Source organism: Macaca fascicularis, chromosome 4, assembly GCF_037993035.2.
Source record: "Macaca fascicularis isolate 582-1 chromosome 4, T2T-MFA8v1.1".
NCBI classification, from domain to species: domain Eukaryota; kingdom Metazoa; phylum Chordata; class Mammalia; order Primates; family Cercopithecidae; genus Macaca; species Macaca fascicularis.
This window is the reverse complement of record NC_088378.1, coordinates 15,258,384-15,276,720: the sequence shown is the minus strand read 5'-3', so window position 1 is coordinate 15,276,720 and position 18,337 is coordinate 15,258,384. Positions and strand designations below refer to the sequence as shown.

The 18,337-nt window shown below is 42.2% G+C and overlaps 1 protein-coding gene across 2 annotated transcripts in view; it reads right to left on the bottom strand.

Annotated features, from left to right (window-relative positions):
• The window catches only part of SLC16A10 (solute carrier family 16 member 10), a 137,847-nt gene that overhangs the window by 9,972 nt on the left and 109,538 nt on the right, over positions 1–18,337 (bottom strand). Inside the window, exon 4 of one of the 2 annotated variants that reach the window (XM_005551599.5) lies at positions 6,654–6,797. In XM_005551599.5, the coding sequence (XP_005551656.1) occupies positions 6,654–6,797 (144 nt within the window). Of the gene's footprint in view, positions 1–6,653; positions 6,798–18,337 lie in introns of those variants that run through there. The other variant, XR_012433358.1, reaches the window with a different exon arrangement.

The following is an 18,337-nucleotide window of genomic DNA, read 5'->3' as shown; positions in this document are numbered from 1 at the left end:
AAATTCCAAGTTTTCAATTCTTTCATACAAAGTTTTAACTTTCAAACCTTTGAAATATTCTCACCCTTCCAAAACACTTATATATTACATTAAAGACACAAATCTGTAGTAATTTAATGGTAACTAGAAACACAGGCCTATAAGGTTAAGAAAATAGTAAAAAGATACCACGATACACGCAGCCTCTCCTGTCCCAATAAAGTATATACTCTGGGAACTTTTGCCAAGCTTTTCTTTAACCATTATTATTCTATGTAATGCATTTCAATCATGTCTTCTGGCAGGAGCAGTAGACTTGACTCAGCATTTATTTTTTATTTTTATTTTTTGGAGACAAAGTCTTACTCTGCCATTCAGATTGGTGTGCAGGGGCAGGATCACAGCTCACTCCAGCCTCAACCTCCCCGGCTCAAGCAATCTTCCCATCTCAATCTCCCAATAGCTGGGACTATGTCAGCTAATTTTTTAAGGCTACCATGTCAGCTAATTTTTTAAGTTTTTGTAAAGATAAGGTCTCACTATGTTGCCCAGGCTGGTCTTGCATTCCTGGGGTCAAGAGATCCTTCTACCTTGGCCTCCCAAAGTGCTGGGATTATAGGCATAAGCTACTGCAACCAATCACTCAATATTTAGAATTACTAGGTTGAAAATACCTGGGACCCAGGACCTTGATGGAAGTTGAAATTCAGAACTCTTAAGCAAAACTGTGAGATAAATTCCTAAAATCTTTGTTACCTATAAGCAAAGACTCTAATTCAGGATTAACTAGGGTCTCCTTTCTTGAGACCTATTCCAAATCAGGATCTGCTTTCAGTATTTAATAGAATATTAAAACATAACAAATGCAAGGATTTATTAATCATCCAGTCTGGGCTAGGCACTTTATATAACCTGCCACCAAGAATCCTCACCACACCCCTCTGTTGGTTCTCAAGTTGGTGGTAGAACTGGGGTGAACTGGTGTCTCACTCCAGAGCCTGTGCTCTTTGGCTCAGCAGCCTCCTAGACTGGGGATTACCATGATCTGAAACTAGACCATGTGGAAGGGCTGTGAAGTGTGTCTGTGTCACCAGTGTTCTAGGCCTGGCTACTACTCAAAACTGGCTTCCAGGGGACAAGGAGGGAAGAGTTGTCACAGCCCCATGAAGTTGAAAGATGAAAGCAGGGAGCGGGTACGTCTGAGAAAACACATCACCAGTGAACGGAAAGAAGGTAAGCCCAAGACATTCCAAGCCTTAAAGGATGGGCCAAAAGGCAGACAGCCAGGGACAGAGAAAAAGGAATAAACAAACAGGCAGAGCTGGAGTCAACTGCAGCCGAGAAAAGTCAAGACTCAAAAACCACACTGTGTGTTTAGGAAGTTGGGGCAGGGAAGCCAGGAAAAAGGAGAGAGAGGAGGTAGTGAATAAGGGAACGAGTCCAGCATCCTGCATGGGTTAGGCCTGTGCTGTGTCCTGTGCCACTGTGTTTACAAGGTGGAGTCTATGGGTGGCTCCTCTCAGCCACAGGACACACTGAAGGGCTTTCTTTCTCCTTCCCAGGCTTGTTTGAAATGCAGCTGTCACACCTGTGTCTCAGCAGGTACCACCGGCTGCCACAAACGATGCTCTACATTTGGATGAAAAAAATTAGATACGGCCTAACAGAAGCCAGATTGTGGCTAAACTTTCATCTAAAGTGAAATATTTGACCCCCAATACTAACTTTTAACTTACTGCTGTGTAAATGCAGACCAACATGGGACAAGTTAGGAAAGGCTATATTTTCTTTTGTAAATTACTGGAAACACTCAGGTATTAAAATGTGCTCCAAAAATGTTACAGATAATCTGTCTGCCCTATCTAGGGTAGGAGGACATTCGAAAATTGTTTTGGAATAAAATGCTGATATATAAAATATATCATGAGTTTATCTATTACAGCACCATAGTCCATCATCTCTCACCTGGACCCTGAATTGATCTCCTACTAGGTCTTCCTCCCCTCTTGCACTCTCATTTCCCTCCCTGTAATTCATCCTCCACACACAGAACAACCACAGTGACTTTAAAAACATAAAATCAGACCTATGTCCTCCAACAAAGGTCCACTACTCTTTTTTTTTTTTTCGGTCTCACTCTGTCACCCAGGCTGGAGTGCAGTGGTGCGATCTTGGCTCACTGCAACCTCTGCCTCCTAGATTCAAGCGATTCTGCTCCCTCAGCCTCCCCAGTAGCTGGGACTACAGGTGCATGCCACCAAGCCCGGCTAATTTTTTGTAATTATAGTAGAAACGAGGTTTCACTGTGTTTCGATCTCCTGATCTCATGATCCACCAGCCTTGGCCTCCCAAAGTGCTGGGATGACAGGCGTGAACCGTCACGCCTGGCCAAAATCCACCACTCTTAAAGCAAAGTCTCTTCATCTTTGCTTTCAAGGCTCTGTCTAATCTGACCCACTCTAACTTTCCAGTCTCTTCCTATGTCGCTTTCCTGTCTTCTTGGGTTTCCAAACACATTCGGCTTCTTCCTGCCTCAGTCTTGCTTTAGGAACTCAGGGACCATGTCTGTCTTGTTTGCATCACCCTAACGGCATCTGAGCTGGTGCTTGGGGCACAGGAGGCACTCAACTTTCTGAATGAATAAAAGCTGAAAGTCTGTAGTGCAACAAATGTCCATTAGAGGGCTCCCTTGACACTAGAGAACAAAACTAAATGTTAGATGAGGATGTCCACAGTGAGGTATTGACAAAGTGATCATGATACCATAAATACATTTTTAAAAGCAGCACATTACCAACTCTCGTCACTTCCTTCCCGCTGTGTGACCAGACTGTCCCGCAACTGCCTGGATCTCTATACACAGACACACCCATGATGAGGTAGCCTCTCTGTTCCTCAGTGTTCACATCTCTAAGTGGAAATAACAATGGTACCTCCTCTCTTAAAGGGCTGGGACAAGGATCAATGAGATAATGCATGTAGAGCCCTTAGTTCATTGTCTGGCACATGAAGGTCCTCAATAAATGGTTGACTGTTATTACTTCAAGTCAATTAATGGAAGTTAACTTTATCTGTAATGCCTTTTCCAATCATTTTCCTGTGTCCAAATTTCACCTCTTTTTCAAGGCCCTGCTCAAACACTGCCTCTCATGTATAATATAATTAGACAGGCTTAATCCCCAAATCCTAAGGCCCCCCTTGTGGCTCGCCTTTACCTTGCTTCCACAGCCAAGTGTTTGGACAAAGTTGTCTATATTTCCATTTGTTCAAATGATCATGATCAATTTTCTGCACCTGCCATTCATTGAAACCATTCTCTGTAAGGTCATTCATAGCCTCCCTGTTCTAAATTCAATGAAAACCTTTCAGCCTTTTTGTCACTAGCTACTGACACTGCTGACCAGTCCTGCTCCTAGAAACACTCTCGTCCCTGTTTTACCCCCTGCCTATCTGGCCACTCCCTTTCTGTCTCCCTAGTCCTCCACTTACTTCATGCAGCCCGTGAATGCCAAACCCACAGGCCTCTTAACCCACAGGCCTCTTATCCAGACTCTTCCATGAGCTCTAAACTCAACTTGGCTTTCCTACAGGCATCACAAACTTCACATGGCAAAAACAAACTCATCACTGGGGCAAGGGCAGGTAGGCTGGGTGAAAAAAAATTTTTTTAATTTAAAAAACCTAATTCATCATCATACTTAGATCTACTGCATATTGATCTTGATAAGATGGAAAAATCATCTACTCCATTACCTGAGCCACAAATCTCAGATCCAGCCTAAGTGGCTTCATCAAATTTTCATTCTCTATGTCCCTAGCTTATTCCATTTGATCTCAGTATCTCTGCCTTGCTTCTTCCTGCCTAGATGCCTAGACTACTTTAAAATAGTTTCCAACAGTTCCTGGACCTCCACTCTTTTTTTCTAAATTTTAGAGACATGGTGTCACTCTGTTGCCTAGGCTGGAGTACAGTGGCATGACCATACTCCCCTGTAACCTCAAAGTCCTAGGCTCAAAGTCCTCCCATCTCAGCCTCCTGCATAGCTAAGACTATAGGCATGTGCCACCATACCTGGCTAACTTAAAAAAAAATTTTTTTTCTTATAGAGATGAGATCTCACTATGATTCCAGGATTGTCTCAAACTGGCCTCAAGTGATCCTCCTGCTTCAGCCTCCTAAAGTGTTGACATTACGGTCATGAGCTGCCATGCCTGGCCTTTTTTAAAAATAGCTTTATTGAGATATAATTCATATTCTATGAAATTCACCCACCTAAAGTGTACACTTCAGTGAGTTTCATCACTATCTAATTTTACAACATTCTCATTACCCTACAAAGAAACCCGGTAGCAGTTACTCGCCATTCCCTCCTTTCCCTAGCCCCTACAACCACAAATCTACCTTCTTTCTCTATGGAAAGAGACAGAGATTCCTATTCTGGACACTGCATATAAATGGAATCATTCAGTATGTGGCCTTTTGTGACTATCTCAACTCTTGTCCCCTCCTCCACTCCATTCCACTCTTCACAGTTACCAGATTGATTTTTTTTTTCTGAGATGGAGTCTTGCTCTGTCACCCAGTCTGGAGTGCAGTGGCACAATCTCAGCTCACTGTAACCTCTGCTTCTCAGGTTCAAGTGATTCTCCTGCTTCAGCCTGCTGAGTAGCTGGGATTATAGGAATGTGCCACCATGCCTGGATAATTTTTGTACTTTTAGTAGAGATGGGGTTTTACCATGTCTAATCTCAAACTCCTGGCCTCAGGTGATCTGCCTGCCTCAGCCTCCCAAAGTGCTGGGATTGCAGGCATGAACCATCACACAGAGCCGAGATTGATCTTTATAAAACACAACTCAGGCTGGGCATGGCTCACACCTGTAACCCCAGCACTTTGGGAGGCTGAAGTGGATGGATCGTTGGAGTCCAGGAGTTTGAGACCAGCTTGGACAACACAGCGAAACCCTGTTACTACAAAAAAAAAAAAAAAAATACAAAAATTAGCCAGGCATGGTGGCATGCACCTGTAGTCCCAGCTACTCAGGAGTTTGAGGTGGGAGGATTGCTTGAGCCTGGGAGGTCGAGGTTGCAGTGAGCCGTGATGGCACCACTGTACTCCAGCCTGGGAAACGGAGTGACACCTTGCCTCAAAAAACAAAAAAACACCAACCCCCGCCCCCCCAACTTATGTCACCCTCTGGCTTAAAATCCTTTAATAGCTCCTGGTAGGTTGCAGGATAGAGCTCATGTACATAATGGCCCTTCCCAAGCTGCTTCCTGTCCATCCCCCCAACCAATCCAACCACTATTCTCCCTTTATTCCATTCAAACATTCGTTTCCCAGATATAACATCCCATGTCACACCATGTGTTTGTCTTTGCTCGGAGCATGCTTCTCTGTCTTCCTTATCTACATACTTGGTCCTCTCCTCTTAACTCTACTCAGACCTAGTGACTCTGACTCAGATGCATGGTGCTTATGTTGCCATGGCACCCATCTAGCAAACCCATTTTTAAAGCTGCAACACCGCTTTATCTTCTCCCATGAGACCATTAGATACTAGCTGAGGGCACAGACCACATCTCACTTAAGTCTTCAGCATTTAGCTAAGTGTGTGACATGAAGGAGTCACTTCAATACTTGTTCTGTTGATTGTCAGTAATGATCTTGGAATTAGCATTTGTTTATGCTCACCCCCAAAAAACAGGAGGCAATTTGCAGTAAAGAAGCTCAAAAGTCACACACACAACCAAATTTCCTAAGACATGCAAAGGGCACAGGATCTGCACATGACTATGAGGACTACACCAAAAAACATTCTTCATAGAAAAAGCAATGGACGAAAACCATTCTGGTTTGGTGGAGTTCCATGACAAAACAAAGAAATTGTTTCATTGCCAATTTTTCATGTTTAAAACCCAAACTAATAACTGACTTTGTCCTTGAAAAACTGCCGAAAGAAGTTATGTTGTGGCCGGGCGCGGTGGCTCAAGCCTGTAATCCCAGCACTTTGGGAGGCCGAGGCGGGTGGATCACGAGGTCAGGAGATCGAGACTATCCTGGCTAACACGGTGAAACCCCGTCTCTACTAAAAATACAAAAAACTAGCCGGGCGTGGTGGCGGGCACCTGTAGTCTCAGCTACTTGGGAGGCTGAGGCGGGAGAATGGCGTGAACCCGGGAGGCGGAGCTTGCAGTGAGCCAAGAGCACGCCACTGCACTCCAGCCTGGGAGACACAGCGAGACTCCGTCTCAAAAAAAAAAAAAAGAAGTTATATTGTAGAAAATATTTCTCATTTTTATAGAAGAATTTAAGCCACTTTGGGAGGCCGAGGCGGGCAGATCACCTGAGGTCAGGAGTTTGAGACCAGCCTGACCGACATGGAGAAATCCCATCTCTACTAAAAAATACAAAACTTAGCCTGGCGTGGTGGCACATGCCTGTAATCCCAGCTACTTGGGAGGCTGAGGCAGGAGAATCCCTTAAACCTGGGAGATGGAGGTTGCGGAGAGCTGAGATTGCGCCATTGTACTCCAGCCTGGGCAACAAGAGCGAAACTCCATCTCAAAAAGAAAAAGAAGAAGATAAAAAATAATTTAAGCATGTAAGTACATTTAATGAGCCATCGGGTGATGAAAGTAATTTCTGATAGGGGAAAAGTATAAAAAAGTACCTGTAGATAAACCTTCTTCACACCAGGCACATAATCTGCAATCCGGCCAAAGAGCAGTCGTCCAACTCCTGAAGTGATGCCAATGCACATGAGAACAACCTCTTTATTTTTTTCATCTTGAAATCTTTCATTTACATGTTTCATCTGTAGGCCAAAGAGAAAGAAACCACACTAAATATGGTAGAAAAACTTGGCAAGTTTGAGGCTTTGCATCAAATGCATTTGCTTCTCTGCAATGTTATGGGCTCTCAACTTTCTCCAAATTCGATATTTATGAAATTTGTCCTGTGATAATTTTTCATGAAAACATATGAAAAAAATTTAACATGTTTTAGTTTTCATTTTAAAAAGCATTTTTATGGCTGGGCACGGTGGCTCATGCCTATAATCCCAGCACTTTGGGAGGCCGAGGTGGGTGGATCATCTGAGGTCAGGAGTTCGAGACCAGCCTGGCCAAACATGGTGAAACCTCATCTCTACAAAAAAATTCAAAAATTAGCCAGGCGTGGTGGCACACACCTATAATCCCAGCTACTTGGGAGGCTGAGACAGGAGAATCGCTTGAACCCAGGAGGCGGAGGTTGCCGTGAGCTGACTGCACAACTGGACTCCAGCCTGGGCGAGAGAGCAAGACTCCGTCTCCAAAAAAAAAAAAGCATTTTTATAAGAGTTTTTACTTTTCAACAAAGGGTTAGAAGCATGCAATTATAAGCTATATTGAGCCATTAGCTAAAGGAAGAGAACAGACATTTGAACATACCTATTCTCTCAAGGTCACCCAACGACCCGTTATATTATCTGCTCCCTAAGAGACAGTTCAAGGGTCAATTCTGAAGTTTTATTTCTTCTAGGAGGACCTGAACCAAATCGACACCCCTGAAATGAGTTATAACAGAGCTTCCAGAATGAAAGCATAAGGTTCTCTACCTGTAAAGTTGCCTATTTGTGTAGCATTAGAACAGATAAAAATGCAGGGGCAGCTTAACAGAGCAGTGAAAAGATAAACCACTGGAGAGGCAGACTGCTTGCGTTCAAGTCCTGGTTCTGTTCTTACCAGCCTTGTGGCTTTGAGTAAGTTCTTAACCTCTAGGGTTTCAGTTTCTTTGTCTGTAAAATGGAAATTGGAGTAGTACCTACTTCAGAAATTGGTTGTGAGGATTAAATGTCTGTGTAAAGAGCTTAAAACAGTGTTTGGCACACAGTTAATAACAATCAGATATTAATTTTAGCCTTCTTTTTTCAAAGGACCTTTCTCCTCCACGTACAGTGTACATATAACAGAGACTACAGTGACCTGTGGGCCATAGATAGCCAGTGAGCATATTCTGTTTGACGTTTCCATAATGCCCGACAATCACCATCCCCCACACCACACATGGGTCTCAGTCTTGGAAATCTGCAAGCAAATTTCCCACCAAATACAACTACCCATATAGTGCCCATGTGGCAGTGAATAGCCTTCCTGGATGATATCTCTTTAAAACACTTCTCATTTTGCATTTTAAAAGCCCATTTATGTATACCAACACCATCTCTTTTTTCTCTTCTCTTTCAAAACTATTAACTGTTTTCCCTAACTTCTGTGTTTTCATACTGGTCCAGAATAATCCTCCTAAATATGGCTTTAATCTCATCAATTCCTTATTCAAAGGCGGCCCACTGCCTACATTTACACTCCTTAGTTTGGTATTCAAAGCCTTCCGTAATCTGTTGCTAATCCATCTTTGTACCTTTATTACCTACTGATCTTTGACTCAGAAGTAGAAAATTCATCTGACTTATAAGCCTGGGTTAAACAAAACAAAACAAAACAGTAGAAAATTAAATGTCTAAGGGCCCGGTGAAATAACACAAAAAAGTAAAACAGGTTCATTGGAGAGAAAGGACATATATTTCAGTCGATTATTATCATATAAGTCTACCAATGTTGCCAAATCTACCTCTAAGATCCCTTTAATTTAAAAGAAAAGTCAGAAATTCAGATTTTGTGTGGAAATGTTGGCACCTAATTTAAATTTAGGACACTGTGTGATCCAGCTCTACAAAAGTCACACAAAACACGTCTGCAAACTGCATTAGGCCTGCTTTGATCTCAGCCCTAATCGCATCTGGCCCAGTAGGACAGGTTTATTCACAATGTCACTTAAACATGCCAAGATGTTCTTACCCATCTACATTTCTGCTGCCTCTTCTACCCTCTTCAACTTCTTAACTTCTTGTTATTGCCAAAAGTTTTCATTTGGTACCTGAGGTATTCCGTGTTCCTACCCAGCCCTGTTAGTGTCTCTACACATTCTCTTAAGCAGACACTTCATGTAAAATTAGACATATCCACTCCTGTTTCAAAGGCACCTCAAAGTCAACAGGTCCCATGCTGAACTCAACTCACCCTCACAAATTGCCTGCCCCCCATTTCAGTTAATACACTACTATTAGCCCAACTACCCATGACAGAAACTGACAGCTACCCTAGATTATTCCCTTTCCCTCTTCAAATCCAAGAGTCACCACTGAATCCTGATGATTTACTTTCTAAATCTCTCAGACTTGCTTCCTTTGGCCCACGTTCCTCATGGTATTTTAGTTCCGTTCTTACCACTCCTCACCGGGACCACTACAGCAGCCTTCTACCATGCTTTTTGCTTGAACCCTCACTACTAATTCTCTCCCCTCTAACCTATGTTCCCTGAGAACACCAGGTTAGGTTCAAAATGAACCTGTCTCAAACAAACAAAAATAAGACACATTCTTTAGTATTCATAAAAGACTGAATCTACCAGGCATCTTTTTTGATGAAACTAAGAACACCTGTCTGTCAAATAGCTATTATTCCTTATTAATGGTTTCTTTTTCCCCCGCCCTACTTTGTAATCCTTAAAAGGAATAAGGTGAAATGTTTGAGGTATTTTGAAAGAAGATAAATTGGGTAAATTCAAATTATGCTTAGGTGGGAACTTAGGTCTTCAACTAGAAGGGGCATTATTTATTTATTTATTTGAGATGGAGTTTCGCTCTGTCGCCCAGGCTGGAGTGCAGTGGCGCAATCTCAGCTCACTGCAACCTCCACCTCCCTGGTTCAAGCGATTCTCCTGCCTCAGCCTCCAGAGTAGCTGGGATTACAGGTGTCCACCACCACGCCCAGCTAATTTTTGTATTTTTAGTAGAGATGAAGTTTCACTATGTTGGCCAGGCTGGTCTCAAACTCCTGACCTCAAGTGATCTGCCTGCTTTGGCCACCTAAAGTGCTGGGATTACAGGCATGAGCCACCACGCCCAGCCTAGAAGGGGCATTATTTAACTGAATTTTGTTACTGTCATGATTATTTAAATAAAGCAAGAACTTCAGCTTCTAATACTCCCTCCCTATTCCCACCAAAATCTGCAAACTAAAAAAGTTTCTTTGGTCAGTATGTGAGGGAATCTGGGGATGCTGGATCTCTGGATCCTTTCTCACTGAGGCAGTAGTTACCCAAGAGGTCTGGTATGTTCTACTTGTATTCTGGGCCATCCATGACTGCTGCTGTTTTATAAATTTCTGCCCATCTGTCATCCTCTGGAGACTGGCCTGCCCTTTAGTTCAGCAGAAAGTGAATACAGGACAAAATGGATATTTCTAACAGAGAGTTGTGGAGATATGGAAATGCTGAAGACATGTTCTCATACTTAATCTAATTTATTTTTTAAACCAATTCAAAGCTTATACTAGAGGCCACTGTCTACACAGGGGATAATATTATGTTGTAGAGCAGTTGTTTAAAGTTAACTTTAAAGATAAGTTAGACTTTATCTAAATGTATTAAGTGTCAGGAATTCATCTTTTTTTTTTTTTTTTGATGGAGTCTCACTCTTTCGCCCAGGCTAGAGTGCAGTGGTGCGATCTCGGCTCACTGCAACCTCTGCCTTCTGGGTTCAAGCGATTCTTCTGCCTCAGCCTCCTGAGTAGCTGGGATTACAGGTGCCCACCACCAAGCCTGGCTTATTTTTGTATTTTAAGTAGAGACGAGGTTTCACCATGTTGGTCAGGCTGGTCTCAAACTCCTGACCTCGTGAAACACCTGCCTCGGCCTCCCAAAGTGCTGGGATTACAGACATGAGCCACTGCACCTGGCCAGGGATTCATCTTTTATTTATGTTCTTAAACATCTGTTTAATTCTGGGTTGCACACTTCCAGGGGATTAACAAAACCTTGCTAATTGACATCTTCGACACTGACTGTGTCTGAAACATTTTTTCTTTTTGAGACAGTTTCACTCTGTTGCCCAGGCTGGAGTACACTGGCACAATCACAGCTCACTGCAGCCTCGACCTCCTGGGCTTAAGCAATCCTTAGCCTCCCGAGTAGCTGGGACCACAGGTACATGCCACCACACCCAGCTAATTTTTAAATCATTTTTGTAGAGACATGGTCCTGTTATGTTGTCCAGGCTGGTCTCAAACTGCTGGGCTTAAGCAATCCTCCACCCTTGCCCTCCCAAAGTGCTGGAATTACAGGCATGAGCCACCACACCCGGCCCTGGGTAACTGTTTCTGACCAGCCAACTGAAGGCAGGTTCCTCTCCCCTCACTAGAGCCCACAGACAGATTCTGTTTTTTGAGAGGTCTCAGGCAGTAGCCCAAGAAAGTGATCATCTCACTGGAATGGCCTCAGCCCTGGCCTCTCTCTTCTCCACCTCTCTTACAGGGGAGCCACAGTGTAAGACATTTGGAGACATCAGATGGTGTTCTGGTGAAGAAGCTAAGGCAGAGTCCTCTAGCTCTCACATATCAACCACAGAGAAAGTTAAATGGGTGGCCACAGTACAAAAGCAGCTCCAATAAAGCCGATGAACATGCACTAGAAACTCAAGCTTCTCATCACCAAATGGTTTCCTGATAGAAAAATGCCCAACAGAAGGGAACCCCAAATCGCTATATTTACAGAAACCTGTGAGGTGCAGTGCTGGTACACATCTGCAAAGCAAGGATGCCACTGATCAAAAAGGTCCAATAATTACCTACTGTACTGTTTTCTAAGATTGTGTAATTTGGCCATGCCTTGATGGTCATTATCTTCCTCCTTTTAAGGGGGTGAGTACTTTTTGTTTAATGTCTTTCATGTAAGGTTTATGGAATTTATTAAATAAATATGATAAAATACTGGTGCACAAAAGTTAGACTATATATCTTTGGGGAGTCATAGTTTAAAAAGAAGGGGGATTACTGGAGACTCTTCAAACAAAAGTAACTTTATTTCTGACAGAGGACTTGGAGTAACAGCTGACTGACAACTACAAAGTGCTAACAAAGGCCGTATACAGAGGCCAGGAAAGCAGGGCAAAAACAGGCCCAGGGGAGGAGTGGAGACTGTAGGACTAAAATAATCACAACTGTCTTCTAGGCAGAACTGAACAAAACAACCCCTCCGCCCCCACCCAATAGTTATCATCCACTGCTGTTGCAGTTAACTATGCTCTCTGGGAGATAAGATTTCAGTCACCCAGTCATCATCTGTATTCGTTTATAATTATTTTGATTCATCTCTGTCCTTCCTCATCAGATACACATCATCAAACTGAAAAGAGGTGGACAATAGGCATGTACATTCATTTTATGTCTAGGAGAATAAACTCTTTGGGGGAGGGAGGGAATCTGTATGTTTTACATTTACATGGTACATCAAAAAATGGGACAATAAATCCTACATAATATTTACAGCAATTATGGAATTCAAACTGATTCTTTTAACTCCCTACTTTCCAATACGGACACTAAGTTCCAAGCACTTTTACTCACTGCTGTTCACACCAGAGATTGGCAGCTTCAGCCTGTTGCCTCTCATTTACTGCATTTTGGAGTAATTCTAAGAAAATATCCATCTAACATTTGAAAAGCTATTCCATAACTCTAGAAGACCATTCTGCCTAAATACACTTTTTTGAAAGGTAAACTCAAAAAGCCTGGCCCTTTAAAAAATAGATGTACATTCGAAAGGGAATAGAAAGCCTGCAAGAGTGGGTTAATGGATAATCTGAGTTTGTTACAAATCAAAACTTAACACTACCCTTTGACTTAAAAGTAGGATTAACAGAAATCTTCTGAATGAAATGAGACAGTTTATTTTGTTTTTTTCTTTCTTTTTTAAACGACTGTGTTTCCTCTGGCTGTGCTTTTGCTAGAGGAAGTAAATTAAAACAAGTGGGGCACTCCCTTAGGAAGTTCTGCATGAGCACTGCACACAAGCAAGCCGAGCGAGGTGATTAAAGGTGGAAGAAAACTAACTCCATAGATCTGAGTACATAAAATTAATCCCTGTACACCAGAACACACTAAAATAAAACTTTATGGCCACTGATAGATATTCATTGATTAGACTAGCCCCAAAATGTCCTCTTAGCTTCTTTAATCTGATCAACTGTGCCTTGAGACTAAGGTATCTCTAAGATGTGCTTGAAAGGAAAAATTTCTTTGCTTGCCAACATGTTTAAGGACTGACATCTTTTGGCAGCACAGTGTCTATTTTTTAATGATATTTCTGTTGTGACTAAACTGTGGTGCAGGTACCTGCTCCCTCCTCAGCAGCTGACCAGGTGGAGAGCAGACCTTTGGCCTAACAGGACTGTAGGAGGCATGGGTGGTTGGTTCTGTTTGTTTTTTTAAACAGCTGATCTTTCCATTTCATTAAGATGGGTTTCCATGGTGTAGATAATCACGCATATCTACTGTTAAGACATGAAAAAGTACTGGGAAAAAAGAAGTTTCTGTAGTGCAGATTATTTAATAGCTACCAAAGGGCAGAAGAAAAAAAAAAGTTCAGAAGGAAGAGATGGCTAATGGTTTAAAGAACCTGTTTTGAAAAAATTTCTAACTCTAAAAATTCTTTAAAAGCCTTTGTTATTTCTACTTTTTTTTTTTTTAAACAATTTTCCCGGCCGGGCGCGGTGGCTCAAGCCTGTAATCCCAGCACTTTGGGAGGCCGAGGCGGGTGGATCACGAGGTCAGGAGATCGAGACTATCCTGGCTAACATGGTGAAACCCCGTCTCTACTAAAAATACAAAAAACTAGTCGGGCGTGGTGGCGGGCGCCTGTAGTCCCAGCTACTTGGGAGGCTGAGGCGGGAGAATGGCGTGAACCCGGGAGGCGGAGCTTGCAGTGAGCCGAGATCACGCCACTGCACTCCAGCCTGGGAGACACAGCGAGACTCCGTCTCAAAAAAACAAAACAAAACAAAAAAAAAACACACAATTTTCCCTGGATTACAAACAAAACAAACAGTCCACCTATGACGTAGCATCATTTAGATAAGATCAAGATTTAGTAAAATGTCCTAGAGGAATTACCAACCAAAACCAAGTTGGATTTAGATGCCAGTTTAAATAACCCTGCATTTTAGAAGTTTAAAGTAGACTTCATCTTAAAATAGAAAATAAATCACTAGGATTTTTAGGTAACTTGAAATTATTTAGTGGCTCTAAATAATTTCTGTGCCAGATATTTCACAAGTTATCAAAAATTGTTTTGTTCCTTCCTGAACAATGAAAGATTTAGTCTGTTAGTTTATTTAAATTTTTATTAATTCCACCTACATTCGATTTTTTTTTTTTTTTTTTTTTTTTTTTTTTTTTTTTTTTTTTTGAGATTGCTTTTCTGCCTTGTTGCCCAGGCTGGAGTGCAATGGTGTGATCTCAGCTCACTGCAACCTCCACCTCCCAGATTCAAGCGATTCTCCTATGTCAGTCTCCCATTTAACTGGGATTACAGGTGTCCACCACCATACCCAGCTAATTTTGTATTTTTAGTAGAAACAGGATTTCACCATGTTGCCCAGGCTGGTCTCGAACTCCTGAACTCAGGTGATCTGCCCACCTCAGCCTCCCAAAGTGCTGGGACTACTGGTATGAGCCACCACACCCAGCGTAAATTCAAATTTGATTCGGAAGTTTCTTTTTTGGAGTTTCATTCTTGGCACACCAGACTTACCACTCTCTCAGATCCTTGGTTCCTGGCAAGTTTGAATGAACACAACAGACTGTGTCTATGCTGGTCATCAAGATGGCTCCTGAGGGCTCAGCCATGGTTGGCAGCCTACCTGCACGACTGACTGACTCTGATACTTTGGTAGAGCACTTTGAAGATAGAAAAGTGGTTGCAAAGGCTCTGTAGATGTGGACTCCTGTTTGTGATTTGTGCTCCTTTGAGGTATCATGTACTTCCATGTTTTACATTTATTTAAAAACAAGAAAAGGGGACATGCTCTTTAAACTTATTCTTTGGTTGATCTGGTGATAAAGTCACCTATCGGCTAAATGTGCATGCAAATGAACAGGTAGGTGTGGGTTATGGAGTCTCTAATCAAGAGTGGAATTACAGTCATGTGCTACTTAATAACATTTCTGGTCAAAGATGAACCACATATACAACAGCAATTCCATAAGATTATAATCCTGTACTTTCACGGTACCTTTTCTATGTTTAGATACACAAATACCATGTGTTACAACTGCCTACAGCATTCAGCACAGTAACATGCTGTACAGGTTTGTAGCCCAGGAGCAATAGGCTATACGTATGCCATATAGCCTAGGTATGTAGTGACTACACCATGTAGGTTTGTCTAAGTACACTCTCTGATGTTTGCACAACAATGAAATTGCCTAAGGATACATTTCTCAGAACATATCCTCATTGTTACGAGATGCATGACTGTACATGAATTTGGAAAAATAGTCCAAAGTGAACAAATGCACCCAACAAAAGGCTAGTTGAAATGGTATTGAATTTTAGAAGTTTAATATAGCCTTCTTTATCTTTTTTAGATGGAGCCTCACTCTGTTGCCCAGACGAGTGCAGGGGCAGAATCTCAGTTCACTGCAACCTCCACCTGTGGGTTCAAGACTGCTTCCTGTCTCAGCCTCCCAAGTAACTGGGATTACAGGCGTGAGCCACCATGCCCAGCTAGTTTTTGTATTTTTAGTAGAGATGGGGTTTCACCATGTTGCCCATGCTGGTCTCAAACTCCTGACCTCAAGTGATCTGCCTGCCTCGGTCTCTCAAAGTGCTGCAATTACAGGTGTGAGCCACCATGCTTGGCTTAAGATTGGCTTCTGATACGGTTTGAATGTTTGTCCCTTCCATATCTCATGTTGAAATGTGATTCCCAATGTTAGAGGTGGGACCTGGCGGGAGGTGACTGGATTTTGGAGGTGGATCTATCACGAGTGGCTTAGCACCATTCCCTTGATGATAAGTCAGTTATTGCTTGAGTTCACCAGAGATTGGGTTAAGAGTGTGGCAGCTCCCCACCGACACTCTTGCTCCCCACTGACACTCTTGCTCCCAAGCTCATCAAGTGACCTGCTGCTCCCACTCTGCTTCTGCCATGAGTAAAAGCTCCCTGAGACCTCACCAGAAACTGAGCAGATGCTGGGGCCATGCTTCCTATACAGCCTGCAGAATCGTGAGCCAATTAAACCTCTTTTCTTTATAAATCATCCAGCCTCGCGTATTTCTTTATAGGAACACAAGAACCGAATACAGCTTCTTTTTAAAACAGAAAAGGATACATTCAGAAAGCATTATTTAAATCACTGGGATCTGGGGTAACTTGATAACTTATTTAATGACCTCGGCAGTAGTGTCAATAAGCAAGTATTTTGTAAATTCACAAAATTGGTTCTACCTTATTCTGTTGGTTATTGACATTTTAACTTAGTTTAAGATTTGACTTTTGAAAGAAACAAATAAATTAGGCCATTAGTTCTTATTCAGCTTCCTAATTTTTCCCTTAATTCTGAAGTGAAGAAAAATGGATCCTTCCATGAAAATTCTACCTTCTAACCTCTCTTCACTAAGATTTAGGCTAATGATGTTGGCTAAAGTGCTACTTTGCAAAGTCTCCTATCTATCTTTCTCTTTCCCTCGGTCTTTGGAAGGCATGGTGTTCAGTCTTTTTTATTAATCCTAAGAGCCATCTAATTGCTGGCTCAAATTTGCATCCATAAATCTAATTTGTTTTTACCAGAATGAAGATTAAAATTTGTTGAGTAGACCTAGATCAGCTTTCCTTCCACTGTTATCATTTCCACATACTTCTGATATTGTCTATCCCAACTGTTCCTTTTCTTATCCTTATTTCAGAGTTCTGTCGTGGGGATTGGGGAAATGAAATCAACATTAGTCTCTTGGTATCCGTGGGGAACTGAACCCACACCTCCTCGGATACCCATATCTATGGATGCTCAAGTCCCTGATATAAAATGTTGTAGTATTTGCATGTAACCTATGCATATCCTCCTGTATACTTTAATTAATCTCTAGATTACTTATAATAACCGATACCATGTAAATGCTATGTAAATAGTTATTCTGCATTTTTATATTTCAACGCTCTACACAGAGAAACTTCTCTAGTAACAGACTATGATCCCCAGAAATGGTCCCTGAAAGTCCAGTCTCCTGTTGTCGTTGTTGTTGTTGTTTGTAGAGATGTGGTCTTGCCGTGTTACCCAGGCTGATCTCAAACTCCTGAGCACAAGCAATCCTCCCACCTTGGCCTCTCAAAGTTCTGGGATACAGGCATAAGCCACTGAGCCCAGCCTGTATTTTGTTTTTAATCTGTGTTCTTTTTTATTGTTTTTGTTTTGAGATGGGGTCTCGCTGTTGCCTAGGCTGGAGTGCAGTGGTATGATCACGGCTCACTGCCACCTCAACCTCCCAAGTAACTGGGACCATGGGCACATGGCACTATGCTCAGCTAATTTTTTATTTATTTATTTTTATTTTTATTTTTTTGAGAAGGAGTCTCGCTCTGCCACCCAGGCTGTAGTGCAGTGGCGGGATCTTGGCTAACTGCAACCTCTGCTTCCCCGGTTCAAGAAATTTTCCCTGCCTCAGCCTCCTGAGTAGCTGGGACTACAGGCAGCTGCCATCATGCCTGGCTAACTTCTGTATTTTTAGTACAGACAGGGTTTTGCCATGTTGGCCAGTCTGGTCTCGAACTCCTGACCTCAGGTGATCTGCCTGCCTCGGCCTCCCAAAGTGCTGGAATGCTCAGCTAATTTTTTATGTTTTTGTAGAGATGGCATCTCACTATGCTGCCCAGGCCAGTGTTATTTTTATTGTTTTCTTCCACCCAAATATTTTCAATCCATGGTTGGTTGAATCCAAGGATGTGGAATCTGGGATATAGAGGACTGCTTATATTTTAAATATGTTGAGTTTTGTCTGGTAATTACACAGTGTTCAGGAAGAAAAGGACCACACCTTGGTAGGAGGACAGATAAGAAAGTGGAAAGCCTGTGTACTCTGGATTAAGGCAGCCTACAGAGCAGAGAGAAAACTTCTTTGGACAGGGAATCAGATGGCCTTGGCACGGCAGTGAAAGAAATGTCTTTGGAGTCAAATTATGAACTCTACTCCTTATTGAGGCTAAAATCTTGGGCATCAGTTTCCCAGTCTCAAACACTACACATTGGTTCACAATTTGGTTCACAATTTAGGCAGCAACACCTCATTAGGGTTGTTTTGGAAATTTGTGGGGACTATTTTTATCTTTCTGATATACTTTCGCCCAAGCAGTAACTTTTCTTACTTTTTAATTTTTTATTGTGATAAATTCCTATCTCATAAAATTTGCCATTTTAACCAGTTTAAGTGTACTCTATTAAGTACATTTACATTGTTGTACAACTGTCACCACCGTTCTGC